Source organism: Sphaerulina musiva (genome assembly GCF_000320565.1).
Source record: "Sphaerulina musiva SO2202 unplaced genomic scaffold SEPMUscaffold_5, whole genome shotgun sequence".
NCBI lineage: Eukaryota > Fungi > Ascomycota > Dothideomycetes > Mycosphaerellales > Mycosphaerellaceae > Sphaerulina > Sphaerulina musiva.
The window spans coordinates 1449831-1476868 of NW_016017387.1; the positions used below are offsets into that span (position 1 = coordinate 1449831).

The 27038-nt window shown below is 51.0% G+C and overlaps 12 protein-coding genes across 12 annotated transcripts; 6 read left to right on the forward strand and 6 right to left on the reverse strand.

Annotated features, from left to right (window-relative positions):
• Positions 1-592: 592 nt before the first annotated feature.
• On the forward strand, positions 593-1598 carry SEPMUDRAFT_149378 (uncharacterized protein). The gene is made up of 3 exons (XM_016905517.1): positions 593-770; positions 827-1223; positions 1280-1598. Exons 1-3 carry the CDS (start codon positions 724-726, stop codon positions 1511-1513), a joined length of 678 nt encoding a protein of 225 aa, XP_016760957.1. The 5' UTR covers positions 593-723; the 3' UTR covers positions 1514-1598.
• A 208-nt stretch (positions 1599-1806) lies between these two features.
• SEPMUDRAFT_125912 (uncharacterized protein) lies at positions 1807-3083 on the reverse strand. Its single transcript, XM_016902020.1, has 3 exons — positions 2692-3083; positions 2122-2524; positions 1807-2065 (listed from the first exon to the last, which is right to left on the reverse strand). Exons 1-3 carry the CDS (start codon positions 3016-3018, stop codon positions 2052-2054), a joined length of 744 nt encoding a protein of 247 aa, XP_016760959.1. The 5' UTR covers positions 3019-3083; the 3' UTR covers positions 1807-2051.
• Positions 1807-5595, reverse strand: SEPMUDRAFT_149379 (uncharacterized protein). Its single transcript, XM_016905518.1, has 6 exons — positions 5471-5595; positions 3619-5412; positions 3120-3554; positions 2692-2920; positions 2122-2524; positions 1807-2065 (listed from the first exon to the last, which is right to left on the reverse strand). The coding sequence occupies exons 1-3, from the start codon at positions 5547-5549 to the stop codon at positions 3487-3489; spliced, it is 1941 nt and encodes a 646-aa protein (XP_016760958.1). The 5' UTR covers positions 5550-5595; the 3' UTR covers positions 1807-2065; positions 2122-2524; positions 2692-2920; positions 3120-3486.
• Positions 5596-5811: 216 nt separating this feature from the next.
• Positions 5812-6495, reverse strand: SEPMUDRAFT_125914 (uncharacterized protein; the record flags this gene model as incomplete). The annotated part of the gene is made up of 2 exons (XM_016902021.1): positions 6076-6495; positions 5812-5914 (listed from the first exon to the last, which is right to left on the reverse strand). A coding segment is annotated over exon 1 (248 nt), but the record flags the coding sequence as incomplete, so codon positions are not given.
• Positions 6496-6525: 30 nt separating this feature from the next.
• On the forward strand, positions 6526-8154 carry SEPMUDRAFT_141688 (aryl-alcohol dehydrogenase; the record flags this gene model as incomplete). The annotated part of the gene is made up of 1 exon (XM_016902975.1): positions 6526-8154. The coding sequence occupies one exon, from the start codon at positions 6526-6528 to the stop codon at positions 8152-8154; it is 1629 nt and encodes a 542-aa protein (XP_016760961.1).
• On the reverse strand, positions 8059-8962 carry SEPMUDRAFT_149381 (uncharacterized protein). Its single transcript, XM_016905519.1, has 3 exons — positions 8903-8962; positions 8613-8825; positions 8059-8510 (listed from the first exon to the last, which is right to left on the reverse strand). Exons 2-3 carry the CDS (start codon positions 8819-8821, stop codon positions 8261-8263), a joined length of 459 nt encoding a protein of 152 aa, XP_016760962.1. The 5' UTR covers positions 8822-8825; positions 8903-8962; the 3' UTR covers positions 8059-8260.
• A 251-nt stretch (positions 8963-9213) lies between these two features.
• On the forward strand, positions 9214-12700 carry SEPMUDRAFT_149382 (beta-sandwich domain of Sec23/24). The gene is made up of 2 exons (XM_016905520.1): positions 9214-12376; positions 12445-12700. Exons 1-2 carry the CDS (start codon positions 9341-9343, stop codon positions 12535-12537), a joined length of 3129 nt encoding a protein of 1042 aa, XP_016760963.1. The 5' UTR covers positions 9214-9340; the 3' UTR covers positions 12538-12700.
• Positions 12701-13136: 436 nt separating this feature from the next.
• On the forward strand, positions 13137-13597 carry SEPMUDRAFT_43989 (Acylphosphatase; the record flags this gene model as incomplete). The annotated part of the gene is made up of 3 exons (XM_016908913.1): positions 13137-13180; positions 13283-13352; positions 13454-13597. Coding segments are annotated over 3 exons (258 nt in total), but the record flags the coding sequence as incomplete, so codon positions are not given.
• Positions 13598-13703: 106 nt separating this feature from the next.
• On the reverse strand, positions 13704-15465 carry SEPMUDRAFT_66265 (mitochondrial alternative oxidase). Its single transcript, XM_016909746.1, has 3 exons — positions 14720-15465; positions 14378-14580; positions 13704-14297 (listed from the first exon to the last, which is right to left on the reverse strand). Exons 1-3 carry the CDS (start codon positions 15337-15339, stop codon positions 14059-14061), a joined length of 1062 nt encoding a protein of 353 aa, XP_016760965.1. The 5' UTR covers positions 15340-15465; the 3' UTR covers positions 13704-14058.
• Positions 15466-16129: 664 nt separating this feature from the next.
• Positions 16130-18213, forward strand: SEPMUDRAFT_149384 (Arp2/3 complex subunit Arc16). Its single transcript, XM_016905521.1, has 5 exons — positions 16130-16927; positions 17000-17526; positions 17584-17673; positions 17737-17894; positions 17964-18213. The coding sequence occupies exons 1-5, from the start codon at positions 16708-16710 to the stop codon at positions 18127-18129; spliced, it is 1161 nt and encodes a 386-aa protein (XP_016760966.1). The 5' UTR covers positions 16130-16707; the 3' UTR covers positions 18130-18213.
• A 936-nt stretch (positions 18214-19149) lies between these two features.
• SEPMUDRAFT_66271 (uncharacterized protein) lies at positions 19150-21453 on the forward strand (the record flags this gene model as incomplete). Its single annotated transcript, XM_016909747.1, has 2 exons — positions 19150-20738; positions 20829-21453. Exons 1-2 carry the CDS (start codon positions 19312-19314, stop codon positions 21451-21453), a joined length of 2052 nt encoding a protein of 683 aa, XP_016760967.1. The 5' UTR covers positions 19150-19311.
• A 3387-nt stretch (positions 21454-24840) lies between these two features.
• SEPMUDRAFT_149386 (uncharacterized protein) lies at positions 24841-25651 on the reverse strand. The gene has a single exon (XM_016905522.1). It carries the CDS (start codon positions 25418-25420, stop codon positions 25025-25027), a length of 396 nt encoding a protein of 131 aa, XP_016760968.1. The 5' UTR covers positions 25421-25651; the 3' UTR covers positions 24841-25024.
• Positions 25652-27038: the final 1387 nt, after the last annotated feature.

Consider the following 27038-nt stretch of genomic DNA (forward strand, 5'->3'; position numbering starts at 1 on the left):
ATCGCTCTTCTCGGAGAAAGATTTGTGTTCATCTGGCAATTTATCTTCTTGTGAATTTGTTTTGGGAGATTCTGCATATGTCGTCAACATTGGTCGAAGCAAGCTCCAGGTAAGCAGACTTCTCGTTGTGCAGCTGTTGCGAAATAGGTAAATGTCTTCCGCAAGACCGTGGCAATGTTAACAAAGATGCAGTCGAGCGGATCGCAAGATCATCTACAATGGCTTCCACGTCCATGCCATTCACTGTTTTCCCACCGCTCGCAAAACGAATATGTAAGATCATCATAACATTGTATGTCATGAGGATTTTCTCTGGTCATTTTGGACTAGTGGCCTGCAGCCATGGCGTGGTCTAGTGCATTGCACGAAATCGAGACCTGATGTTGCGAGTGGTGCGAGTGAAATGCATTGCTCGTGCCTGATGGGTGAGGTCATCCACCGCCCTTAGTTGAACCCTCGTCGAATTACAGTTTGAAAAGTACCCTCGATATCCCAAACAAGAATGTACACATCTTGCCACTAATGCAAATCGCATAAGTGAGCGCCACGAGCCACGCTTCTCCGACGGCTCCTGTATGGAGAAAAGGTTAACACGAGGCATGGTTGACCTTGACACCCGCAGTGATGCCTCGCCCACCACATCGTAGGAGAGGCGAAGGCACTTTGCTGGACTCAATCCGTGATACTGTACTCACGGCCGTTTCAGCGACTACCTAGAGCAACATGGGATCAATAGCAAACGACTCGAAAGCTCCCGTGGTGTGTGTCTTGTGAGTTGAGGAAGCCCGATTGAGAAAGTCCAGCTACTGACACTACCGGTTTCCAGCTGTGGCACATCCCCAGGTAACTCTCCAGAGTACGTACAGTCTGCTCGCGACCTCGCCCAAGGATTCCATAAGAATGGGATCAAGCTCGTTTATGGTGGCGGCACATCGGGTCTGATGGGAGCTATGGCCTCGGAATTAGTACGCTTATCTGGCCCCGAAGCCGTCCACGGTATCATCCCGAATGCGCTCCAGGCGTTCGAGCGGAAAGATGAGATAGAAGACAAGGGAGAGAAGGAGCAGAAAAAGGTGGACGAGGCCAAGTTTGGCAAGACAACCGTGGTGCCAGATATGCACACTCGCAAAAAGACAATGACAGACGAGGTCCTTGCGGGTGGTCCAGGCAGTGGTTTTGTAGCACTCAGCGGAGGATATGGAACACTAGAAGAACTCATGGAGGTCAGTATAGTGCAACGATGGTCGTGCGGAGAAAAGTACTGACTACGATGGCCTAGATCGTTACTTGGAATCAACTCGGCATTCACGACAAGCCTGTGGTGCTGTTCAACGTTGCAGGGTACTGGGACGGGTTGCTACAGTGGGTGATGAAGGCCGTAGGCACTGGGTTCATCGCAGAGGGCAACTCGAACATCATGGCGGAGGCGAGTACAGCTCGCGAGGTGCTGCAGCGGTTGTCCGATTATGAAGCTGCTGAAGGGCGTTTACAACTAGATTGGCAGAACCAGTAGATGGTTGGCATTTCATCCATTTTGGGTTGCGGTGAGCTCCGAGGTCTTGTAGGGCATGTCCGAGTTGTTGTTTCGCTTTCGAGAGACGTGCAATCGACTGATGGAAAATTGTGTGGAAGGGGGGCTTGCCCAAGCACGTGATCTGCTGGCCGAGACTTCTTCCGCAGCACAAAAGTGAGAAACACCGTTCACGTGGATTCACAATTGCGACAGCCTTCCACCACAGATGGGCAGTATCATGGACCCTTGGTGGGTAAGGTATTTACTAAGATTGCCTTTGAACATTGAGAGGTCTCATGTGGATTTCGCTTTCGTAACACAGTGATTCTGGTGGCTACATGTATTTTATTGGTGCGCTGGGGGGCCCTGCTTTGCAAGCCTTGTTCGCAATGACATCGTTCTTCCACGACGACTTGCAATTCTCAATTTGGGGACTGTAATCATTCGCTACATGAAACCCTCTACGCTACAGCTGGTAGCATCGGACTCGCTGGATCTCTGGTATCTGCATCTCGTTGCTGTGAAGGTTCGAAAATATTTAAGAAGAGCGCCCTGAAACCATGGTCAGTCTCACAGCTTTGAAGATTGTACGTTGCTGAGACTCCTACATTGCTGGACCTCGCTCTCACTCAGGTGTCTGAGCTTGTTGACTGCAGCAGTCTCGCCGGTAACAGCGCCCTTTACAACTTCGATCGTGCTTGTCAAGAGGTTCTTCGAGGCAGTGGCGTATGTGACGGTTTTAGTCTTGATCTTGATGAGACCGATTCTGGGATCCTCTGGGCCACCATCGTGCTTGCCATCACCGAGGTCTCCAAGCCATGCCTTCAAGGCAGGTGAGTAGTACTCGCGAACCTTAGCGCGGTCTGTCTCGACGGTAGCTGGTCCAGAGAACGAAGCCCACTCTCCAGAGTTGTTGAGAAAGCCGACGTTGACTTCCGAATTGGCATCAAGGTCATCCGTCTTGCCGCTCTCGGTGTTGGTGTGGAAGATAAGGTCAATGCCGTTGCCCTCCTGACAATTATATTGTTAGCGTCGGCTTATCTGATGGTCGACACATGACTCGAATGTCTGCTGGTCGGTACAGTGGTTTATGTTTCCGACGAACATGGAGTCACATTGCCAAGGTGTAGTTGTAGATGTAGATGTAGGTGCAGGTGCGCTGCTTCCGTAAAACTCACCTTCGCGGCGAGAGCCATAGCTCTGCTTACAAGCAAGCCACTCGTGTTCTTGGTCGTGAGCAGACAGAACTTGTTCCTGTCCACAAAAGTCTTCAGGTCCTCCACCTTCTCCTTCAACGAGGGATCCGAGGCGTTCTTCGTAGTGTATGGATCGGCATCCTTGGAGCCAGTGTTTGCGTTGCTGAAAGACATTTTTGGTGCTGTGTGGTGATAGGAGTGAGTCGAGCTTCTGTCAAGGAATGGTGTTAGTTGTATCTGGGGCAAGTACGCTCTTCGAATGGCAGGCGCGAGTCTCGTGAAGCGAATGCCGCGACTGGCGAGGGACATGTTCCTGAGGTGTTGCGAGCGAGCTTGTAAACGATAGTATGTCTGCGCAATGCCCGCAACGATTTCTGGGGCGAGTGGATGGAGGAGGAAAATCGACTTACCAGAGTGATGTTTGGGAGAATGAAAGGTCAAGTTGTCATCGAGAACAATCAAGATGTTCCCGTCATGTTTATGGCGTGCCTGAACCCCACTATGGGTTACGGTGGTGATGTCAGTGGTCGCACAATCGCGCTTGCCCCTCCCGCCCAAGGTCACATCACCATGATCATCATATTCACTTCAGGTTCTCTGGCCTGCTTCGGCGTGCCTTAGCTCCGGTCCATATTGTATAGTGGACAACGCTTTTGTATCTAAGAATGAGGGCAAATTAGCAGAACCGCAATATCCTCTTGTATAGATGGGTACAATTGGCTCATGAGCTGGCACAGAGTCATCGGTAATCTATTCTTCTATGAGAGCTTAAGCAACCTAGTCGATTTTCAGCGAGCTGTAGATGCGATGGACGAAAATCCAGCACGCAAAGAAGCCGATAGAGCCTAGCACACGACAAGTCAGCATTGATCACTTCAGTCCTTTGAGAAAGAGAGGGAGAGGACTCACCACTCAGCAAGAACCACAAAAAGCTCAACACAATCGAGTACCCCAGGTACAGCAGACTTCCAGTGAAACTGCTGAAACTCAGCATCCGCGCCCAGTACAGTAGACTGTAAGCGAAGACATAACCCGCGCTGGCTCCACTGCTCGCAAAGGCTCTCCACTGCCAGTGATAGTTTTCTTGGCAGAGCAAGAAGTATATCATCAGGATAGTGACTGCCGCAGATGTGACGACAAGCAGACCGAAGCTGAGGAAAAGGAAGCCAAACATGTAGTAGACTCGGTTACTCCACAGTGAATTCATGATGAAGTACAGCTCGACGAAGATGGCTCCAAAAGGTAGGACTCCCACCAGGAACATACTGGGGACAAGTCGGAGGTATCCTTGACTTGGTGGGATTTGTCGAGGGATCTGGTTTGTGTGGACTGGCGCGTCGGAGATAGGTTGGCGGAAACCAAACCAAGAACCCGCAATAGACGATGGTACCGAAATCACGAACCAGATGCCGACGATGACGAGCATGGTCGTAAACGGTACGGCTCCAGAGGACTGTCGTGCCCAGACAAAGAGGTTGAGGAGGAAGAAGGTTGCGAAGACGATTGCTGGCACTGCTGATGGTATCAAGACGAAAAGCTGCTTCCACTTCTCTCCGCCAAAGAACTTGTAGACACGTGCACCAGCGTAGCCTCCCACGCAGCCGAACACCGTGTAAAGCAGGATCATCACAGTCGCGAGACTACCACGGTTGCTGGGCGAGAGGAAGCCCACCAATGCGATGACGATCGTGAAGCCGGCCATCATGAAGAGCTGGGCACCATTCCCGACCAGGACGGAGAGCGCAAGAGCATGCTTCGGAGGTCTGAAGACGTCGCCATGGACCAGTTTCCAGCCGCTGTCATCATGGACGCCATCCCCAACGCTGGTGTCATTGAGATCGTCCAGGTCGATCTGATCCAGCCTGTTGTAGCGCGCAATATCCTTCCTCAGGGTTCTGACCAGGATGGTACTGACCATGCCGACCAGGAACATAACAATCACAGCACTGTTGATCAGCGAGAACCAGTGGATCTTCGGATCGAAGACATGTAGGTATTTGTCCCATCGTGTTGCGAAGGAGGTCGCCGAAGGTCTCCAGTACACACTGTACGTCCAGGTCACCTTGGTCACTGCACCTTCCTTTTCCGATAGTATCACTGGCCCTCCGTTCTTGCCACAATCTGCTTTCATATCGTCCCCTTTGCCAACTCTCTTTGAATCCCTTCTCGAGGACGGCTCGACCAAAATGCCCACCACTCTGTACTCGTTTGGACGTACAGCATGGTAGTCGATCCAGATGTCGTAGTGATTGTTCAGCTGGGGTCGATCATTGACCACATCTCCCAGCACGAATCCTGGTTGATAGAATTCGGAGTCCGTGTTGGGATCTCTGTACGCTTGCGCCGCAGGCAGGCCGTCAATCAGCCAGTTCACGATATAATCCTGCTGTATCCGACGGTTCACAAACTTGGCGTCCGCGTCCTTGAACACCACCTCATCGCATACTGCCTGGCATGTCTCGTTCACTTCCATGCGCAGCCGAAAGGGCGAAGTGAGGATCCTGTCGCCAAACAGTATGCTCCCCAGCGACTCTGATATCCGCTTTGGTCCATCTTTTGGTGCGCAGAAGTGGAAGTTGGGTTGGTAGTAGTCGAAGGAGAAGGCCGATTTGACTGAGTTGTCGCGCTGGGACTGAGCGGGCGACAGGTGGTTGACGGTGAGCGGGACTAGATCGCCGTGTTTGTAGTTGGTCGGTGTGATGCCTGTGTGTGGTCAGTCAGGCGGAGCCGTCTCTGTTGGGTGCATTCAGACCACGTTTACCTGGGAGGTAGAAGCCTTGAGCTAGCGGTGCTGCTGAGACCAACACCAGCAGCGCTGTTGGCAGCTCATAGAGGCGCATCTTGGCTTCACCGGACGAGTTCCAATTGTCGACGCGTCACAACTGATGTTGCCAGTCGCGTCACTCCAATGTTCAATGTCGTTGGAGGCAGATGTCCCCGTTCAGGTGCTGGAAGTCGAGAGCTTGGCGTGGATCGACAAGCTACCTATACCTTACCAAGCTGTTGGCGCGGGCTGTGTGTTATCCGGGTTGTCGAGCAGCTTCGGTTCCACTTTTCTTTCGGTGTTTTTACCATGAACACAGAGTAGTGAGTGAAGGACAGGGCGCGTCGAAATATCAAGCAACGTGTCAAGGCAACAAGAATACGAGGCCACTAGTTGATTCCTCGGGATTCCAATTAGAGGCCGGGCAGGACTCAGGAGTAAGGTAAGTATCATCATGGAGGATGAGGCAACCAACAATTCGCTATCAGCAGGACACAAAGGTAATGCACCTAGCTCCATGTCCTCGAAGCACGCCTCTATCGATACCACACGCAGTGTATGTCCCGTCGTCTAGGTTGCTGCTAACGATGATACAACCTGAAGAGCGCAACATTGCAAAGTCAACCAGTGATCTTGCAGTGACGGCACTGAGAGCAGGCTCAATGCAGCAGAGAGAAAGGTTTCAGGTACATGTATGAAAGGCAGAGAGCCCGGTCAGAGTACAGTATCACCTATTTACAAAGTTGCGACTCTCCACACTTGACGCAAAACACCACGCGTTCGGAAGCAGGGACCGTGTGCGGCGACGACCTTCGATTTCCTCGAGTCTTGATCTGTCTCGCTCCCATAAAGACACCGGCGAACTCCCTTGGCCGGCCGGCCCGCTCGCCGAGCGCACCAGCACAGTAGGTGAACGAGTACGGCAACTGACTGTAGAGCGTCCCGTACGAGTGGTCATTGTGTACAGTATATAGCACTGTCATTATTGGATAAGGTAGCGTTCACTCTCCCTCTCAGAAGCCATGGGCCCATCACTTCAGCCCGAAGCCAAGATGGCACATGTCAATCTCATGACCGATACCATCATTGCCAACTTGCCTGAAGAAGGCTTGCGATCAGTCCTCAGATCAATGCTTGCTACAGATCCCTCGATCACGAAGAATTTAGAACAGCGGACAAAGGTGTATCTGACAACGCAGTCGGCAACGCCCAAGGGAGACCTTTTTACACAAGACGGAACCACTCCAGCTGTCACACCCATCTTTCTAGCTCAGCAAGGCAGGATCCGGGCAATGATGGGATGTGGCATGTGCTACGAGAGCATTCCTCTTCTCGCAGCTATTGTCGTCCAGACGAAAGACTTGGCTATATCAACCGTCGACAGTCCTGAAGTACAACAGGCCTTGACAGCCGTCAATGGAGACATTATTCAAGCTCTCACCGCTGTACAGAAGACATTGGTCACTTCCTCAGGCTTGCGGACACTTGAGGATTCAGAGCATCTCATCATATCCAGTCTTCACCAAGCTCTACTCGAGGGTCAGCAGTCTCTGTCGCGTTGTGGCACTTATGCTTTCGACCGGAGTCTAGTGGCGCTACAAGCTTCGGGACTGCTATCAGAAGCTAAACATAATCGAGAAAGCGAACCTCATGAAGAAGACCGTATAACAATATCTGCTTTACCGGAGACTGTTGAAACATTCAAACTGAACGGCAAGAGTCTTCCCCGATTATTCTGCGGCCTCTGGCAACTGTCCAGTCCATCATGGGGCTGTGCTCCAGTCACTCGCATCCGATCTCAATTCGCGCAGTATGCCTCACAAGGCTTCACAGCATACGACATGGCTGATCACTACGGCGATGCAGAGATCATCTTCGGCAATTTCAGAGCATCTTGTCATAATCCAGAAGCCCTGTTCGGCGCAACAAAATACTGCATTTTCACCCCGACAACCATCACCCGCCAAGTCGTGCAAGCCAACATAACGGAACGATGTCAAAGAATGTCAGCTTCTCATATTGACCTTCTCCAATTCCACTGGCAAGACTATAACGATCCACAATACATCACTGCCTTACAATACCTTCAAGAAGATCCTCGGGTCCACAGTCTCGGTCTTTGCAATTTCGACACGTCCCACATGCTTGAAATCATCTCCAATGGAACAGTCAAAATTGCAACAAATCAAGTTCAATTCTCTCTCATCGACTCCCGCCCTCTCAGTCGAATGGCCCAAGTATGCAAAACTCATCATATCAAACTTCTCACTTACGGCACTCTGTTGGGTGGATTCCTTTCGGAGAAATGGCTCGATGAACCGGAACCAGAGCTTTTCTCCTCGACTATCACGCCCAGCCAGAGAAAGTACTACGAAATGATACTCAATTGGGGTTCGTGGGATCTTTTCCAGGAACTGCTGCACATTTTAGAGGGCATTGCAGGTAAGCATGGGGTCAGTCTGAGTAACGTTGCAACGCGATGGGTGTTGGATTTTGAGTTTGTGGGTGCGGTAATTGTGGGGACTCGATGGGGCATCAGTGACAACGCAGAAGACAATTTGAGAGTTTATGGACTGCACTTGGATGAGGAAGATCGACAACGAATCGAGAGTGTTTTAAGGAGGAGTAGGAGGGACGTCATTGTCGCTCTTCTCGGCGATTGTGGAGGGGAGTACCGGTAAATCGTGAACAATAATGACATCTGGAGATGCAGAACATGAACAACATGATCTCAAGAACATGAAGTCGCTCTCGGTGCGCTATCCGCTAACAGCAGCATGCATATTTTCATGGCAAGGCATTAGCCAAAGCAAGTATCTCCTCGCCAATTTCCGGATGGTTGCCGCGCTCCTCTGGGTTCGTAGATTCGATCATCATATCGAGCATTCCCGGCTTCGAGTCCGTAAGCAGCGACTTGGACATCGCAGTCCTCTGCACCACATCCATCCAGATCTCTTTTTGTTGTGCATTGTACTCCGATGCAGCCATGGCAGGTGGGAGCTGATGAAGCATGCCGAGCGTCCTGCCAACGAAATCCCTAAATATATAGAATCTTCGTCAAGTCGTCGCTCCAAAAAGAAAAAAAAAAGATGTGAAATCTTTGTAAACTGAGTGGACGGGGGGAGCTAGCTCAACTCACCACATGAAGTAGATTTTGTTCTTTGAAGCTGCGGGTGTCATGTACGTCTGGTGGAGATTCGGAGCCATGGCAGAGTGATGAGCAAGCTTGTCGAACAGCTGCTGATGGGTCTCGGTGTATTTCTTCCAGTCAGCATTGGCATTGGACGGAAGTGGTTGTGACACCAAGCCAGTGGTGAATTGTTCGCGAGTGGATGTTGTTGGGTCCATATTGCTTTTTCGAGGGGAGAGTTAGAGTGTGAGATTGAGATGACAGGAATCCAAAGGGGAAACGCTTTTGTAGGTACTCACAGCGATAATCTTGAGAGAGTAGGTACTTGTTGAAGAAAAAAATTCTGGTAACAAATCGTCTTCTTATACTCCAATTCGTTTAGCAGATACTACTGGTATTTTGCGACGTGTCGCACGAACGCGTACAGGCCCTCTTAGGCAGCGAGACGCGAGAAAGACGGCGGCGACGGCGGCGTCGGCGGGTAGGGCCGGGTGATCTATTTCTGGAAGCAGCCCGAACTTGACACGCAGTCACATGATTCTTAATGCACTTCGCTTTGTGGCAGCAGCTGGTGCATAGGAAAGCTGGCATCGTCAACAAATGTCGCTAGATCTGCTCGCATCGGTTGGTTCCATTAGGGGAGGAGAGCCGTGTACAATGCGTGCCTTATGAAGCTTGCCTGATTTTCATATTTGCCCAGATACGTTGTGCTTGATTGAAAGGAGAAGACAGGCCAGATGTTCTCTATGAGCTCGCCCCAGGCCTCGCCCTTCAACACACCACGAGACGATCGCCCACGTCCACCTCGACAGTCTTCCCAATTCCGTCCTGGCGTGGCTCCCTCTCCCGGAGGATATCAGCAGCAGCAGCAGCAGCAGCAAGACGGCTACTTCCCTACCGTCGCTCCCAGCGCGAATCAGCAGCCCATGAACTACACACAGACCCCAACCATGGAACAACAGCAGCAGCAGCAGCAGTACGGCGGGCCGCAGTATGATGGCCAGCATGATGTCAATGGCATGGCGCAGCAAATGGGGCAAATGGGCTTGGACGGAGCTGCCGGTACAGTACGGAGGAAGAAGAAAGACCGGCATGCTCATCACACAATCGAGACGCCTGCTGGAAGTTCTGCATTTGGAGGGAATGGCATACCACCAGCACAGCCAGGTGGAGACCCCGCTCAGGCTCCATGGCAACAGACAAGTCAGCCATGGCAGTCGCAAACACTCCCGCAGCCCGGAATGCAGCTCAATGCTCAGCCTGGAGTTCCGTTGCAACAACCAGGAGTGCCTGTGGGAGCACCCATTAGTATGGGAAATGCTCAGCAGCCTGGTGCGGCGCCTGGTGCTCAGCGGGTCAATCCCGATCTGATCCCAAGCATACCTCTGAGTCGAGATCTGCCCGCGGACTACTATAAACAACACGTATATCCCACCATGGAGCAGAAGCTGCCGCCCCCTGCAACGACGCCATATGTGGCGTATGATCAGGGGAACGCTTCCCCAAAGCACGCACGCCTCACCCTTAACTGTATACCCAACTCGCAAGAGCAATTGGCAACGACTGGACTGCCTCTCGGAATCGTACTGCAACCTCTGACCCGTCAGGCCGACGGAGAGTCTGCCATACCTGTGCTTGACTTTGGCGAGACCGGGCCACCTCGATGTCGAAGATGTCGTGCGTACGTGAATCCATTCATGGTCTTCTCGAATGGAGGCAATCGTATGACTTGCAACCTCTGTGGGCATCCTAATGAAGTTGCGCCGGAGTACTTCGCTCCTACAGATCCTACTGGTGTTCGTGTAGATCGTCAAGACCGGCCCGAACTGCTTCTAGGCACTTGCGAATATCTTGTTCCAAAAGAGTATTGGTCGAAAGAACCGGTTGGTATGCGCTACTTGTTTCTCTTGGACGTGAGCGCCGAGAGCTGTAATCGTGGCTTTCTCAAAGCTACATGCGATGGTCTTCTCGCCGCTCTGTATGGTGACGACCTCGAAGTCGAGCCGAAAGACACAGAGACCGAGAATGAGGGCGAGGCGAAGCCACTGAAGCCCAGCAAAGTCCCCCCGGGCGCTAAGGTCGGTTTCATGACATTTGATCGAGAGATCCATTTCTTCAACGTTTCCTCTGGCCTTCCTGCACCGCAACAGCTGGTCGTTTCCGATCTCGATGACCCGTTCACAGCTATTTCTTCGCATCACCTTTTCGTGGATGCTGCCGAGTCCAAGTCAAATATCGTACCCCTTCTCCAACAGCTCCCTGCCATGTTCGAGCGCATCAAACACGCCGAACCTGCTCTACTTCCGCCGCTTCAGGCAGCTCTTTCTGCATTGGCAGAGACTGGTGGAAAGATCCTATGTTCTCTCGCAAGCCTGCCAACATATGGTCCAGGGCGTCTGACCGTACGTGATCGAGGCATGCAGACTGCGAGCAACGACAACCCCGAGCAAGAGAAGGTGCTTTTCCGCACCGAAAACCAAAGCTTCAAAAAGCTACAAGCCGATATGGTCAAGGCCGGCGTCGGTGTTGACTTCTTCCTGACAGCGCCCGCTGGTGGTTACCTTGACATTGCCACCATCGGCCTGATCGCCGAGAAGACGGGCGGCGATACATTCTACTATCCCAATTGGGCTTATCCTCGCGACACCCTGAGGCTTGAAAAGGAATTGAGCCATGCAGTTCAGCGAGAACAAGGCTATGCTGCCCTGATGAAGGTGCGCTGCAGCAATGGTTTGCAAATTTCACACTATAGTGGCAACTTCACGCAACATACTTTCGGGGCAGATCTTGAGATGGGCACATTCACCGAAGACTCTGCGATTTCCGTTACTTTCAGCTACGATGGCAAATTGGAGGTGCGGCATGACGCCCACTTTCAGTCGGCACTGCTCTATACGACGGCTTCGGGACAGCGGCGAGTAAGATGTACCAATACGGTTGCCACTGTCACTGAGAATGCTCGAGACAGCATGCGCTTTGTCGACCAGGATGCCGTACTCTCGGTCCTTGCTAAAGAGGCAGCCGCGAAAGTGCCCGATAAGTCTCTGAGCAGTGTACGACAAGAGTTGCAAGATAAGACGACAGAGGTACTTACAGCATACCGAAAGCATCACAGCGGCTCCCATCCCCCTGGTCAACTTGTCATGCCAGAGCACATGAAGGAATTCGCAATGTATATGCTGGGCTTGATCAAATCCCGAGCATTCAAGGGCGGTAAAGAACCCAGTGATCGGCGTGTACAAGAGCTGCGTATGCTCAAAGGCATGGGACCCGGTGAGCTCAGTCTATACCTTTACCCTCGCGTGATCGCCATCCACGCCATGGAGCCCGAGGAAGGCTTTGCAGACGAGAACGGGCACTTGAAAGTGCCTCGCAGCGTTCGAGCGAGCTTCGCCAATATTGAGGAGGGAGGTGCTTACCTCGTTGATAATGGCCAGATGCTTATCTTGTGGCTGCATCAACTCGTGAGCCCGAACTTATTGGAGGACCTGTTTGGTGAAGGTTGTGACGATCTGCAGAAGCTGGACTCGAATCTCAATGCCTTGCCTGTGTTGGAGACACATCTTAATGCTCAAGTGAGGAATATTCTGATTGCGTTGGAGCAAGGTTCTGGAACTGGACGGGGAACCAAGGGCCTTTCCATACAGCTCGCTCGACAAGGCCTCGATGGTGCCGAGTTCGAATTTGCAAGATTGCTGTACGAGGATAGGAATGGGGAGGCGAGCAGCTACGTGGACTGGCTGGTCATGCTGCATCGTGGCGTCAGTCAAGAAGTAAGTCAATTCCAGATGTACCAACGAAGAATGAGTGTAAATCAGAAGCTAACAGGTGATTTGTACAGCTATCTGGTCAACGTTCCAAGGGCTCAGCGGATGGCAAGAATTTCACCGAGACCATCACCACTATTGCAAGCAATGTGCCATATTGGGGGTAAATGGAATACAATACCACGAGATGCATATAGTTAGTGCGAGTTGCTTCGGCGAGGTTTGATACTGGCAGAAGGGTGATTGTAAGTAAGGTAGCGAGCGAGGCGTTGGGGAGCGGGGGCGGGCGAAGAGGTCGAACAGTGCCACGAGCAAATGTAGAGACTTGACTCGAAATCGTGACTTGAATGTTGCAACACGAGGACCACATTCCAATGTTCGCTGAAGCACCTGGACACTCTTTTGAATGGTATACCGTACCTTAGACGGGCAGCAGCGCTCCGTTCCATGCATATTGCGTCATCTATACCATACCATCCGCACCTCTCCTCTTCCATCGCCTACCTACCTGTACCTTAGGTATACCTTCGACTCACGGCATCAGGTCTATACCATAGGTACATGTACCTAAAGCTGCAACTCTCCGAAAACAGTTGCATGTCCCCAAATCTCTTCCAGACGCCTCTTCTCCATACCGCTATCAAAATGTCGAAGAGAGTAAGTACAGCTCAGAAGCCCCCTACGGACCATTCATCGTTGGAAGAAGATGAAGATGATGAAGAAGAAGAAGAAGAAGATACTAATACCAATTTATCCGTCTCTCTAGATATCCTTCATCTGCAAAGGCACAGTCCAAGGCGTCAACTTCCGGTAAGCCCCAAATCAGCAACATTGGAGGTAGAGGAGGTATCACGAGAAAAAAAAACAGCAGCTCAACTGACCTATTCCATCAATGAATTTACCTACATATAGTTCTTTTACAGAAGAAAAAGCCACAAATCTAAATTTGACGGGTTTTGTGAAGAATGCTAGTGATGGTACGGTACGTTATCCCTCTGCAGGCATTTTCCCCTTTGCTTTTTCACATTGCATACAGACGTTGCGTACTCACTCATTTTTTTGTGGTTTTGATATGTTACTTAGGTCATCGGAGAAGCTCAAGGCTCTTCGAGCAATCTGGACAAATTTGTGCAGCATTTGAAGATGGGTCCACGAGCTGCGAAGGTCAGTGGGGTGGAAGTGGAGGATGTGCAGATGAAAGAGGAGGAGAGGGCGTTTGAGCAGTAAGTTTGAGATGATTGGATTGTGATTGTTTAGTGAGGTTGAATGTTGGGGGATGGGGGGAGTTTGTGTTGACCTGAAGATTATTTAGGATAAGAAGATGAATTCGATTGTGGGAAAGTGGTTATCCTATGCATTGTAAGGCAGTTCGCAGGGACTGGGCTACGAACGGCATGGGAGTTGAGTGTGAGAGTTGAGAAAGGTATGTAACTTTGCTGAGGCAGAGCAGGTGAGGTGCTGACTTTGGGTCTTGCTAAGCCGTCAGGTTATGAGCCCCCCAGGCAACCCGTGTAGTATTATACCGCTCGCCCGCAGCCGATGCGTTAGAGGAAACCTCCTTCGCGCCAAGTAGAGTAGAGAAATGCCGTCAAAAGATCGCTCAAACGCTATCAAAACAAGTCGACCACCGCCTAGGCCTTTACACCAGGAACCGGTCAAAATCGACGCCAGAAGACACTTCCTTCCCTCTAGGATTTCCCAATAACCTCTTCTCGTTCCCAGCCACCCGGTCGTTGATATTGCAATCCCTTGACCGGATGTGGCTTCTCTGCATCATAATATTCGCTCACATAAGGGTTCGGATCCTCTTTCTGATCCAGATTACCCAATGTGTGATTGACCTCGCGATGCTTGCTCTCATCTGCACGAATGTATAGCAGCAAATCTCGCATCGTCCGACGATCAGCTGGCATGTTCCAGTATTTGACTTTACAAAAGGTTAGTACCTGTAGGTGCAGACGAAGCTTTTGGTTTTGGGACATTGATATCATTGATTGATTTACTTACCTGCAATGTCTGGCGCGACCATCTTCTCCCATTTTGGTAGGTGACCAGCGTCCAAGTCTTGGATCTCGCGGGTATAGGTGAGGACGGCTTCCTCTTCGAGATGTCCGACGAAACGATGGCAGGTTTTGGGGGAGATGAGGTAGGAGACGAAGAAGGCGTTGAAGAATACGCCTTGAGCGCCCAGAACCATGATTTTCATGAACCTGAATTCTCGAATTAGCTCATGTCCGTTCTTTCTCAATTGGCAAAGTAGGCATGTGGATGATTATGAACACGACATGACCAAAAAGAAAGAAAGAAAGAAAGAAGTGAAGGGAAAAGAAAAGAAAAGAAGAAACTCACCACCCCGGCTCCGCCATTTTCAAAAACGTCAACAAATGCATCCTCTCATTATACGACTCCTCCAACAACGACTCAATCCATCCATTATCCCTCTTCATCCTCCTCATCGAATGCAAATGCCGCAACATGCCCGCCGCCATCCCCGGAACTCCCGCCACCGATTCGAGGAAAATGTTTCGAATCATGTACTGTCTCTCACTCATCTGTCCACTCCCTTTGCGATACCCCGAAGCCACATCGAGGCCCCACCGCAATGTGCGTACGAATCCGAGAGCGATGCGATCAGACCAGGTTTTGCATTCGCGTTGGGCGACTTGCACGGATGTCATTTGGTCGTAGGTATAAATGGGATGAGGCCATGCGGGAGGCGTTTTACGGATCGTGGGTGCGTCTGGGGCGGGGAAGGTTTCTTTCCATTGTGTCCGGGGGGTGGTGCTGAAGTTTTTGCGGTGGTGGTGGTGGTGGTGTTGGAAGCTAGCGATGATGGAAGGTCTTGCTGCTGCGGATGCGGATGCGGATGCGGATGCTAATGGGAAGTTGAGGGCGAGGAGGACTGAAGCTGCAGTCTGCTGCTTCGTCAGGATCGCGTGTGTGGAGGGTGTTCTTGTGCAGAAGCTCATGGAGTGCGAGTTGTGATAGGTGGTAATGGTAGTGATGGTGGTGAGGTGGTGATACGATCTGTATGATTGGAAGTTATGTTCTTTATGGTGAGTATAGGCCTGAGCAAAGTGAGTCGTAGCTGAGGCAAAAAAAAGGGAGATGTTATATATCCTTGCCAGCAAACGTGCTCATGAAAGAAAGAGAGAATATAAAAAAAAAACTTGCTCTTAGTCAATCGATCCTTTCACCTACCTGACCTGACCGCTTGATGATTATTCGCCTTTTTTTTCCGCTGCGGTGCGGTGGTGGCGGATTACGGGAATACCTCCCTAGCATTGATGGATGATGATGACCGTTACAGTCACAATTTACAAAGCTGAAGCAGAAGCGACTGAGTCAAAAAGAACAGACGCGACGCGTCCCGACGCCAAGCCTTTCCGGTCTGTTTTCGTGCGGGCCAATTCGGAGCACATGTCAAAGGTCATGCGCCTGGCAAAAGGATGAAAAAAGATGGAATGGATGACTACACGACGAGAAGAATCAGGCTTGCTTTGCTGTTGTTTTGTGTCACTGTCCGGGCCTATGATTATTATTATTATTATTATCATTATTGTCATTGCTAGCCAGCTCGGTATTACTTACCACTACAGACTTGAGCATGTTTGAGCGAGTGTCAGCAGTCATGGTGCATCCAGGTACCTTACCTATCTATCACTTTGCCACCACTAGAGGATACATATATATCCTCCAAGTCTGACACATACATGATGTGTCCGTCTGACAGCCAGTGGCGGAGGCCAGCTGAGATACATCTTCCTCTTTCCATGAAGCTGTGCGACCTAGATTGTACTCGACACTGCCTCTCAGCCGGACTGAGAGCTGCAGAATGTTACCCAGCTCTCCTGGGGCTTCATGCTTACGCTGAACAGGTGCGGTGTGACAGAATGGGAGATCGTCCTCGCGAGGAATCACTCCATGCTTGCTATGTGTGCGAGACTCTTTGCAGAGTGATAAGCTGTCGCCTTGGGAGTTGAGGAAGATCTTGCTCGAGAAGCTCATACCTGCGCGAGGTTTAGCTGTCTCGCTAGCACTCTTGGTAGAAGTGCAGCTCAGGCGGCTAGAAGAGATGCGAAGGATCGAGAAGATGCGGTAAATGGTCTCTCATCGCTTGACCACAGAGAGCTGAACGGCTTCATGCTGTGTTAGCTACCCATCATAGTGGAGCACACCAACGCGTACCTTGCTACCATTAGCGTGTCGGACGACGTGTGATCACGCCGCAATCATATCTGAACGCTGAACTACACGCTTCTTCTCTTTCTAGCGTTGTCTTCCTGGATAGAACGGGACTTCATACACACAAGCCGAGATGAACGATTACAAGAGTAATGGCATGGATGTGCTCTGATGGACAACAAGGACGACGTCATGTGAGCAGGCCGACGGGCTATCGACCCCACCACCAATGCCTCCTCCAACAACTCCCGGATGAGGAGGAAAGGAAGTATAATTTCACAATCATAGTCAGCTCTCCATCCTCGTGTAATCATCTCCGCCATAAAACATTATTCCAGAATACTTCCTCAACCGCAACAATGGGCAAGAAAAGTACGAAAGAACGCTACCTTCTTTACGAATACATGTTTATTGGTCATAGTTGAGCTCACAGCCTTCTTTTAGGAGTGCAATGCTGTATATCAGTCGACATTGACGCCGTTGCCGGCTGGCTCGGATCCTACGGAGGCGAAGATTCCACGTCAGATATCAGTCGAGGCCTCTTCGCAGGCACGATCGGTGTGCGACGACTCCTCAAGCTGTTTGAGAAGTACAACATCACCACCACCTGGTTTATCCCGGGACACTCTCTCGAAACGTTTCCCGAGGAATGTCGAATGATTGTGGATGCGGGCCATGAAATTGGTCTGCATGGCTATAGTCATGAGAACCCCGTTGCTATGACTCTGGAGCAGCAGACTGCTGTGATGGATAAGTGCTACAAGCTTATCACCGAGTTCCAGGGTAAGCCTCCGAGGGGTATTGTAGCTCCTTGGTGGGAGGCAAGTCAGGAGGGTGCGGAGCTTATGCTGCGGTATGGACTCGAATATGATCACTCCTTGTCGCATCATGACTGTCAATGCTATTGGTTGCGAACTGGCGACAAGTGGGTCCCCATCGACTTCAAGAAGCATCCAGAGCATTGGATGAAGGTATGGTACTCCCCACGTACTGCAGATTGGTGATTTCCAATTAACAATCCATCGCAGCCGCTCGAAGGAGGACCGATGACCGGTCTCGTCGAGATTCCGGCATCGTGGTATCTTGACGACTTGCCGCCGATGATGTTCATCAAAAAGGTAAGAAGAAGTCGCTGTATCCGAGATCATCGCTACGTATATTCTGACCACCTCTGCCCTCAGTCATCAAACAGTCACGGATGGGTGAATCCGCGCGACGTGGAAGACTTGTGGATGGACCAATTCAAGTACTTCTATCGAGAGTACGACGACTTTGTCTTTCCCGTGACTGTGCATCCGGATGTCTGCGGGCACCCTCACGGATTGCTGATGCTGGAAAGGTAACTACCTCATTTTGATGCGACTCCGTACTTACTGGATGACCCCAATGCTGATGTATGTATGTGCAGGATCATCGAAGCCATCAACACATACGAGGGAGTGGAGTGGGTCACCATGGAAAATATTTGTGATGACTTCAAATCGAAGAGCACTCCGCCCAAGGGTGCGATGCTACCTGCTGAAGTCGGTGCCATCTTCAAGGATCCGAACTTGGAGCTGAAGAAGCAGGAGTAGCTTCTCTAGTCCTCTAGAAAATTGGGGTCTGATGTGAAGTGTGGTAGTTGCGTGACATGATGCCTTCAATCGAATCATTGCTGCCATCAAAATCCACTTCTTCTACTACATGTTGGGTGAGTTGTATTGTGAAGTCAAACAGCCCGAAATGCTCCATCTTCCCGAAAAGAACACGCGATACCTAGAGAAGATCAAAATATCGCCCGCGTCGTGTACGGGTGCAGCAGACTTTGATAAATGTAAACCATCACGACTGATGCCTTGTGCTTGCAACGACCGGGTCCTAGGAGTAGGTCGACGATCAGATTGTCGTCCAGGATCAAGGCCATATCACACTCTGGCTTCTCGTTCAAATGTGACCTTTCGTGCATAGCGCAGGATTCGCATGGCAATCTCTCGCCTTCCATACGGCCATACCATACTGCTCACGAGACTCGCCCTTCCCCAACGTTGCGATCTCGCCGCCTCACCGAGCACGTCAAGGTGGCTACAGAGCGTATCTCGGCATGCCCAGGTCATATCGGCGATGACAGAACATCAGAGTGCAAGCTGCGTCATCGCTTGACCATCTAATGGGCTAAAACCTGTCATAATCCAATGAAGAACAGGTGCTATGTCAATTCCATGCTCTACTACTCGTCCCGTCAGCGATCACATGAAGAAGCTGAGCCGGGTCCAGCAAAGAACGATGCAGACGCGTCGAACAGGTAGCTGGGATTTGAGACAACAACAGGCGAAAAGGGTACGCAAAACAGCCAGCATGGCCAGTAGTGGTACCCACGACGCAGACATGACCGAAAGGAGCCAATCACGAGGAGGAGGATTGTCTTGGACGTGAGTGAAGTGAAATGTAGCAGGAAAAGGCTTCACTAGCGCGTTCTGACGTCGCGAGTCGCGACTGCCGCAGTACACGGACCGTTAAGTGGTGCCTGCTCGCCATTTCGTCGGCCGCATAACGACCATGTTTACACTGAGTTTTGACCTCCCGCTTTTTGACCTTTCACAAAACACACAGACCTCCGACACTCTTTGTTGCGGCCATCCAACAAGACTTCTGTGCGCGCATCAGCTTCAGGCGCATCGTCTCTCTCCTCCTTCCTGTCGCCAGTCGAGTATCTCGCTTCGCTTTCGCTCGAGCCGCATCTGCAACAGCTTGCGCTCGGCGCATTTTGATCAGCCAACATGGACGACCAGCAGTATCTAGAGCCGGACTTTGATCCATCAACGCTGACTGTGCCGCGACTGCGATCTATCCTGGTTGCGCACAATATCAACTATCCTTCATCGGCCAAGAAGTCACAGCTGATTGAGCTGTTCAACACCGAAGTCGTTCCCCAGGCGCGCAAGATCCGCACCGCGAGCGCTCGCGTGAAGCGTACGAGCAGAGGCATCGAAGATATCACAACGGGACGAAAGGGAACAGGAGCCGGCGACAATGACGAAATCCCACCCACGCCCGCATCGACACGATCGAGCAGACGTACTACGAGAGCGAGGACTGAAGAGGCGCAAGAGGTTGAGCCGACACCGCGATCTACGAGGCATAGCACTGCTCCGCCGGAAAGCGTGCCCCGGACTGTCTCAGGAAAGCATGCGCGAACGGTGGAGACGGTGATTGAAGAGACTGAGCCTACGCCAAAGCGTAGTTCCACGTCCAGGACGAGGTCACGACTCAGCGCTGCCACGCCTGTTGCAATCAGGCGGGAAGAGGACACTAGCCCCTTCTCGAATGACAATGTCTTCCAATCTGGCGGCTCTCCATCAGCAGCTCGTGCGCCTGATACAGAGCGTCGGCGGACGACCATGGGTGCATCACGATCCTCAACCACTGCGCGTGACCTTGAGCGCCGGCACCGTGAGCTACGAAGACGAACCGATGTCGTGAGCACAGTAAAGCCGCAGACCGATGGAGCAATCGTGCCTTCGCGAAGGACGTTTGAGGTACCGGTGGCACAGCAAGAGGAGATGGAGGTGACGGAAGAGTTTACAGCAGAGGAGGAGCAGCAGCTTGTGGAGGCGCAAATGTCTGGCGAGCTGGTGCCAACCCGAAGACGGACCTCGCGACCTGGCGGAGCTGCCAAGCGTGGACTGGGCGCATTCTTACTTGTCATGGCTACTGCCACATCTGGTCTCTGGAGGCAAGAAAAGTTGAACGTTGGCTACTGCGGTGTTGGACAGCCTTCTATGGAGATTGGTGGCGTGGAGATTCCGCCTTGGGCAGATGTCATCCGACCACAATGCGAGCCTTGCCCACCACACGCCTACTGCGGCGAGAAGCTCGAGACAACATGCGAGAAGGGCTTCGTACTGACACACCACCCCTTGTCAATTAACGGATTCATTCCGGTCCCACCAACGTGCGAACCGGACAGCACCAAGGCGCGCAAGGTCAAGGCCGTGCAAGAGCGCGCCATCGAAGCGCTACGTGAACAGAACGCCAAATTCGAATGCGGCGAGGCCTCAAAGCCCGAACTTAAGGAGACCGCCCTCAAGGCCGCCATTTCGACCAAGCGCCGCAAGGGCATGAGCGACGAGGAGTTCGAAGATCTGTGGGCATCAGCAATCGGCGAGATAACCAAGTCCGAGGAGGTTGTCTCGGGATCAGATGGGTAAGTCATACGTCAACCACACATTCTGTACTCGGCTTCATGCGTAGCTTACACAAGTGTTTCCTACTGACAGATTCTCCGCGTCCCCAGCTCCAACTCCGAATCAACACTCCGATCCACGTCACTCGCAGCCCTCCCACTTGCCTGCGCTATCCGACGATCCCTTCGAGAGACACTTAGACGATATCTTTGGCAACTTGTAGGCGTTCTGCTTCTGCTGAGCAGCGGAAGCTATGGACGGTACCGAATCACCTCTGGGACCAAGATGGAAAAGCAGGCGAAACAGCTTGCCTCCTTGGCATTGGAGAAGTTGAGCTATCAAGCGGCGCTGCACGCGAGCGAACCAGACTTGTACAAGGAGAATTACATGAGTGTCGCACAATTGCGAGATGATGTGCTGAGAGACGAGTTCAGCGCAAAGCGACGACAGGAGTTGTGGGAGCGGGTTCAAAAGAAAGTGGAGAGCAACTCCAATGTACGACCTATGGTCCGGGAAGGACGAAGTGGTGATGTGGGTAGAGTGTGGGAATGGGTTGGCGCAGTGGGTTTTCTGGAGAGTCCAGAGGCTGTTGGATCCACTCGACGCTCAAGGGGAAGAGTAAGCTTTGCTCCGAGCGAGGACAACAGTGTCATCGAGGGCGGTGATAGCCATCCCGTTCCGCGGCTGGATATCGTCAAGACGCGTAAATGGCAGGAGGAACAATCGTACTATTGATTTGATCGTCGAGTTGCAAAGAGTGGAAGCACGGCCTCGATGCCGATGGCAGCATTGACGAAACTGTTTTGATGCAAGACACCTCTTCGTGTGATTGCAAATACCATCCCTTTTCTTTGGTTAAGCAGAGCAGGTGTACGATTGGTGTGAGGGAATTCGAACGACTATAGCTCGGATGAGGATTTACCTTCCCAGGAGGATGCAACGATAGGTACCTAAGGTACCTTTTAGTATGAAATGCTCAATTCATGTCTTCGCGAATGATCGGTTCATTCATACATCGCGTTCTCCCCCTCGCTTGGGTTCTTTCTTGCCTGTGTGTGTCCGCCATATGTATCTATAAGGACTTGTCTGACTTAAGTTGTCTCCCTCCATTCAGAGTAGGTACATAGGTACCTTACATGTAGGCACGTATAAGGTATGTATGTATGTATGTATAAGAGGTATAGGTAAATGTACAATACAATTCTACCCTAGCACGCACGCCACTACCTGCCTGGCACCTGCTACCTTAGTCCCAGCCTCTTCTTTGTTCTTTTGTTCTTGTGATTTCTTTTTTTCCTTTCCTTTTCTTTTCTTTTGCTCCTGCAATTGTGCGTGCGTGCGTGTACTACGTATGTTGAGGTACATGTATTCGTAAGGTACTCAAATCAAATCAATTGATCGATCAAATCGGCCCTGCTTTTTTTCGCGTGATCGTTTTTATCTTCTTCTCCCTCTTTTCGGGGGGGGGGGGGGGGGTTCGTTTATATCTACATGTAGGTACGTACCTACTTGACCGATTGGTTGGTTGGTTGGTTTGGTTTGGGACGAGAAGGCGAAAGAGAGAGAGAGAGAAAGAAGTAGACAAGAATATTCTTCTTCTTCTTCTCCCTTACTATATTCAGTATCATTCGCAATCTGAAATATATAGTACCTAGGTTTGGAGCTGAATACCTAAGGTAGGTCAAGGGATATCGTATCATCCTAGGGCTTTAGCAGTTAAGGTAGTTAGTAGTAGCGACATATATAGCCTACAACTTTTTTTCTTCGAATTAGCCTAATCCTTTCCGTCTTATCGTTTGATCGTTGCCCGTCGTTGTCGTTGTCGTTTATCGTTATATCTTCCCTCTTAACCGAGGAAGGAAGAAGAAGAAGGAGAAGAAGAAGAGGAGGTAGAAGAAGGACAAGAAAGATAAAAAAGGTCATTCTTGTTATCATTCCCCAAGGCTCAAGCTCAAGGCTCGCCGCTCAAGCGAAAAAGAAACAATAATAAAGTCTACACTTTCCAAATCGAGGTATTGCATCAACTGCCGAGTAAACGTTTCTTTTTGTTCTCTTTCGTTCTCATGATTGAGAAGATTTTGTTTGCTCGAAGAATGCCGGTAACCTTACCTTACCTTACTTGACCTGTCAGCTCGCTCGACTAGGAGGGAAGAGAGACATGGGAGGGGGCAAGGCAGGGAGGGAGGGCATCGTACGCATCAGCACTACGATGATGATGATGATGAAGAAGATGATGATGTTTTGCTCAGATTTTGTTGCATCGTATCGCACAATATGAAAAAAATCGGAATCAAACTCGTTGCTTTCGTCATCATCATCATCTTTTTACATACCTTGCTTAAAGTAGGTTCGTAGGAGAGGAGGTATATTATTTAGGTATATACATACCTTTATTACTCCCCATGTTCTCGACGACCGACTGGCTGGCTGGTTAGTAATGACCCGGCTGTCTGTCGAAAGTTTATATACCTACCTGAGCCTTGAGGTATATGTCGAGAAACGACGAATTTGGCGTAGTTCAGTCAGATACGATTTGTCCAGGTATCTCGATATAGAAGATAGAAAAGTAAGGTTTTCTTCGAGCGCTGTCAGCGGTCAGCCTGTACGAGGTCTGTTACGAGGGAGGGCTACCTACCTACAAGCGAATGAATGTCTACCTAGGTCGGGTAAGGTAGGTAGCCTGTAGTAAGTGAGCACCAATCAGGGAAGAAGTGATGGAAAACCAGAAAATCTGTAGAAAGACATCCTACATGTATTCACTTGATTATGACATACTAGGAGCTGATTGGATGGGGTAGGTAGGTGAGGCATCTGGGTAGTCCTACCTCCTAGGAGTGACTGCATGTATGCATGCGAGCCACGCCATCATCTGTTCATCTGTCGTCGTTCTGCTGCAAGATGGGAAATCGGAGTAAGGTAGTAGGGAGGTAGGGGGGCAGTTACATTAGTTACCTGGTACATGTGCTTTTTTTTACCTCCAGTCCAACGTACGCACGCAGGGCGCCGCCACCGCCGCCGCCGCCGCTGTGTGCAAGTGAAGTGCTGATTGATGATGATGATGAAGCCCGCTTCTCGGTAGGTAGGAGGTACATACAGTACATGTTATGCAGGAACCCGCATGTTGACAGATCTTCTTGGCATGCACCATAGCATGTAGCGCTGCTTGCTGCTGATGCTGATGCTGCTGCATGTATGTCGCGACGCTCGCTCGATGGGCATGTCTAGTAGGAGTTGCTGTGCATGCAGTGGTGAAGGATACGCCGGCCGTGGTTCTCACATGCATGGAAAAATTCTTTTCAATCAGTTCGCATACGCCCCAGGTTAGGTGTGTATTATGGAAAGAAAGGTATTCTGCTTGCGTTGGATCTTGCTGCAGCTTTTGGAGGGCGAGGATGTACTGTACGTGCAATTGCTAGCAACTCACAGCTACCTGACCTTACATGTCCATGAAGAAGCATTTGATCATCTGGGGATGGATGAATGAATGAGACCAAGGGACGACTTTCTGTTCAGCCAATAGCGACCCTATCGTCTACGAGGACCGTACGTTGAGTGAAAGACCGCGAATTTGCTTTCGTCTTCATCTCCGACATCGAGCTGCCATCCGACGGGCCTCAGCAATCATTGGGGAGCGGATGAGATACCCAGCACTAGCGAAAAGAGGTTGGTGTCTAGAAGCAGGTCTCGAAGTCCTACTAAATCCGGGCTGACCATCCCAGGTGTGACTACCTGCAAAGACTGCATGAAACTCTTTGTGGTAAACGCAATGCTTGCTGGGGATACAGTACATACAGGGTTAGAGGAATGTACTGTACCTACAGGAACGCTCTTCGCCCCGAGCAATGCCGCGATGGGGGGCCTTTGAGATCCATTTCGTACGGAGGTAGTGTGTATCCGCAGGACCGCAGCAGCAGCAGCAGCGAACGCACGTCCCAAAAATCAAGAAGACGCCCTAGTTAGCGCTCGATGCGCGCTCGCTCTGAACGGAATACGCTATTGTGCACTTCTTCGATAATCAACATTTCCACTTTCTGCCGAGTCCGCTGTCCGCAAATGCCAGGGCAACAGCTCTATTCCCGTCCCAATGTCTATCGCTGCTCTAGCCTACACACTACTTGACTTGTTAAGCTTCTCGGGGCCGACGTGGTATGTCGGTACTCTCGTGAGTCAACTGGAAACGGAGAGACATGCCGGACTGGTGATGAAGATCCTCCAGGGAATAAATGCATTGCGAGGGCATTGAGTTTGGACAGTGGAGTGAGTGAGTGAGTGAAGGAGTGATGAGAGAATGGTAGACGACATGACTCTACCTCCTACCTCCTAGTGAGAGGAGAAACAGAGATGGTCCAGGAGCGGAGCCTCCACAACGGCTGCATGGCATTGCCAGTTTGCCACCCAGCGAGGAGAGTCCGAGAGCAGAGACCTGCCCTGCTGGAAGAAAAGAGTCTTTTCGGCCTTTCAAAAGTCGCGAGGCCCGGAACATCCATGCGATTTGGCCCCAAAAAAAGTGGAGTTTATTCGACTCGCTTTGATCAGCCAAAAACACACATTTATGATTTGACAAATCTTGAGACTGCGAGACAAAAAACAAAGCAGGCGGGAAGGTTGTGATGGCCAATTCATACAAGGGTGAGCCCGAGGCGGAACTTTGACAGGTCGGAGAATTTATTCTGTCTGATTCACGAAAATGCGCTGGCCACATGCTGAACTATACTGTATGGAGTAGTGAAGGTCCAGGTGTGAGGAGGCAGGCTTGTTTGATGAGCAGTCGATCGGTTTCGTCCGGCCGTCCGCACGTAACAGTGTACGTTGCGTGTGTGTGTATGCACGGTACGACGGCGTTATGCCCATGGAGTCGGAGAAAGTCGAGTCAGTTGAGAACTTCCTATAAACAGCAAGCTTGCCGCTTTACTTGCGCGGTAAGCCACTCTCTCGGGCCATACGAGCAGAGAGGCTCTACGGCCCCGAAGCGTGTCTCTCTCTCGCTTTCTCCATCTCTCGCGCGTGCGGCCGTCATGCTGGAGATGAAAAGCCAATAAAGTCGTGCTATAGCAGCAGCCATATACATAGTTGGCGAGTTCAGAAGAGTCGTCACACCGCGACTTTTGCGGGTCGCGTCGCGAATGGAATACGAGATGTGGCGGATTGAGAAGTCTACCAGTGAGTGCGACAAACATTTTGTGTGTGTCCTGGTTCCACTACGATCTCCCATGATGCCGTATTATCTATCAGCTTCTCATGTGTGTGTGGATTATGACGATGATTTGAATGACTAGGTATGGGTCCGAATCTGGAGCGGAGGCTTTGCGCAACCAGGAAATTCCTTGTGTGCACTCTCTCTCTGCGAGGGCCGGGGATCGAGTCAGGCAAGAGTCGGAGCCTTTTCCCGCTCTCGTGTCTGCGAACCAACAACATCGTGGGGAGGGAAGGGGAGGGAGGGGAGGGAGACGGGGAGAGCTGTTAGGTGCTAGCCACACAGAGACTATTATACGTTGTACTATGATGAACAGTCCCTGGCATTCGAGATGCGCCGGCTAAAGGCGCAGTGCAGAAGAGCCCGCACTGTACATGCTGCGCTGCCCATAAGGCCCAGTCTACTTTGTCGATAATTGTGTCGATAGTAAGCAGGTCGATAGTTTCCGGTCACTATCGCTCACTCTATTGACACCTGTCTACTCAGCTATCGACCAAAAATGGACGATAGTTACCTGTCGATAGTAAAAAGCTCGTATACCCTCGTAAACCGTCGCCGTCGCTGCCTACGCACCATATCCGGTTAGTAAACGCTCGGACATAGTCCACTATCTCAAATGGTCCTCCCAGAGGCACATTTTGCGCTCCGTGCACATTCAATTAGGTTCCGGGGCGGCGGCACTATCTATATACGCGTCGTAGTCGTGTATACTGTATATGTCGACACCGGTTGACTATGTAGTAGTACTATACCAGCGACCAACAACCTCCTCTTTTTTGGCTATGGATACTACGAATATCGCTGTATTATTCGGCGTTGTCGCTGCCGCCGTACTCGTCGCTATTACACCAATCGTCACAACCCCTATCGCAGAGCGCTGGTATCGGCCACCTGGCGTAATTACGACTCAAATCGAGCCTGGGAGAGGCAGGAAAGAGACGTACAAGTGCTTATATGGTCCAGAGCGATACTGTCACCATGTAACGCGTCTAAAACAGCCGGTGTTAATATCGTTAATCGAGGAATTGACCGAGCGTGGTGGCCTCGACGACTATGGAAAAGCGAGGGTTTCGGTTGCTGAGCAAGTGGTTATATTCTGCGATTTCGTCGCACACAACCGTAGTAT

What these genes read in the sequence shown, in the direction of transcription:
- SEPMUDRAFT_125912 (XM_016902020.1), bottom strand. Translation starts at nt 3,018, where the DNA reads ATGTCCCTCGCCAGTCGCGGCATTCGCTTCACGAGACTCGCGCCTGCC. An exon ending in CTATGGCTCTCGCCGCGAAG is followed by an intron (nt 2,525 to 2,691) that starts GTGAGTTTTACG and finishes TATAATTGTCAG; the next exon opens with GAGGGCAACGGCATTGACCT.
- SEPMUDRAFT_149386 (XM_016905522.1), bottom strand. Translation starts at nt 25,420, where the DNA reads ATGTGGCCAGCGCATTTTCGTGAATCAGACAGAATAAATTCTCCGACC.
- SEPMUDRAFT_149381 (XM_016905519.1), bottom strand. Translation starts at nt 8,821, where the DNA reads ATGGACCCAACAACATCCACTCGCGAACAATTCACCACTGGCTTGGTG. An exon ending in AACAAAATCTACTTCATGTG is followed by an intron (nt 8,511 to 8,612) that starts GTGAGTTGAGCT and finishes CTATATATTTAG; the next exon opens with GGATTTCGTTGGCAGGACGC.
- SEPMUDRAFT_149379 (XM_016905518.1), bottom strand. Translation starts at nt 5,549, where the DNA reads ATGCGCCTCTATGAGCTGCCAACAGCGCTGCTGGTGTTGGTCTCAGCA. An exon ending in TCAAGGCTTCTACCTCCCAG is followed by an intron (nt 5,413 to 5,470) that starts GTAAACGTGGTC and finishes GACCACACACAG; the next exon opens with GCATCACACCGACCAACTAC. An exon ending in TTTGTGGTTCTTGCTGAGTG is followed by an intron (nt 3,555 to 3,618) that starts GTGAGTCCTCTC and finishes GTCGTGTGCTAG; the next exon opens with GCTCTATCGGCTTCTTTGCG.
- SEPMUDRAFT_149382 (XM_016905520.1), top strand. Translation starts at nt 9,341, where the DNA reads ATGTTCTCTATGAGCTCGCCCCAGGCCTCGCCCTTCAACACACCACGA. An exon ending in ATCGTGGCGTCAGTCAAGAA is followed by an intron (nt 12,377 to 12,444) that starts GTAAGTCAATTC and finishes TGATTTGTACAG; the next exon opens with CTATCTGGTCAACGTTCCAA.
- SEPMUDRAFT_149384 (XM_016905521.1), top strand. Translation starts at nt 16,708, where the DNA reads ATGGCATGGATGTGCTCTGATGGACAACAAGGACGACGTCATGTGAGC. An exon ending in ATCCAGAGCATTGGATGAAG is followed by an intron (nt 17,527 to 17,583) that starts GTATGGTACTCC and finishes AATCCATCGCAG; the next exon opens with CCGCTCGAAGGAGGACCGAT. An exon ending in GGATTGCTGATGCTGGAAAG is followed by an intron (nt 17,895 to 17,963) that starts GTAACTACCTCA and finishes ATGTATGTGCAG; the next exon opens with GATCATCGAAGCCATCAACA.
- SEPMUDRAFT_149378 (XM_016905517.1), top strand. Translation starts at nt 724, where the DNA reads ATGGGATCAATAGCAAACGACTCGAAAGCTCCCGTGGTGTGTGTCTT. An exon ending in GCTCCCGTGGTGTGTGTCTT is followed by an intron (nt 771 to 826) that starts GTGAGTTGAGGA and finishes ACCGGTTTCCAG; the next exon opens with CTGTGGCACATCCCCAGGTA. An exon ending in CACTAGAAGAACTCATGGAG is followed by an intron (nt 1,224 to 1,279) that starts GTCAGTATAGTG and finishes ACGATGGCCTAG; the next exon opens with ATCGTTACTTGGAATCAACT.
- SEPMUDRAFT_66265 (XM_016909746.1), bottom strand. Translation starts at nt 15,339, where the DNA reads ATGAGCTTCTGCACAAGAACACCCTCCACACACGCGATCCTGACGAAG. An exon ending in AAAATGGCGGAGCCGGGGTG is followed by an intron (nt 14,581 to 14,719) that starts GTGAGTTTCTTC and finishes TCGAGAATTCAG; the next exon opens with GTTCATGAAAATCATGGTTC. An exon ending in GGTCGCGCCAGACATTGCAG is followed by an intron (nt 14,298 to 14,377) that starts GTAAGTAAATCA and finishes CCTTTTGTAAAG; the next exon opens with TCAAATACTGGAACATGCCA.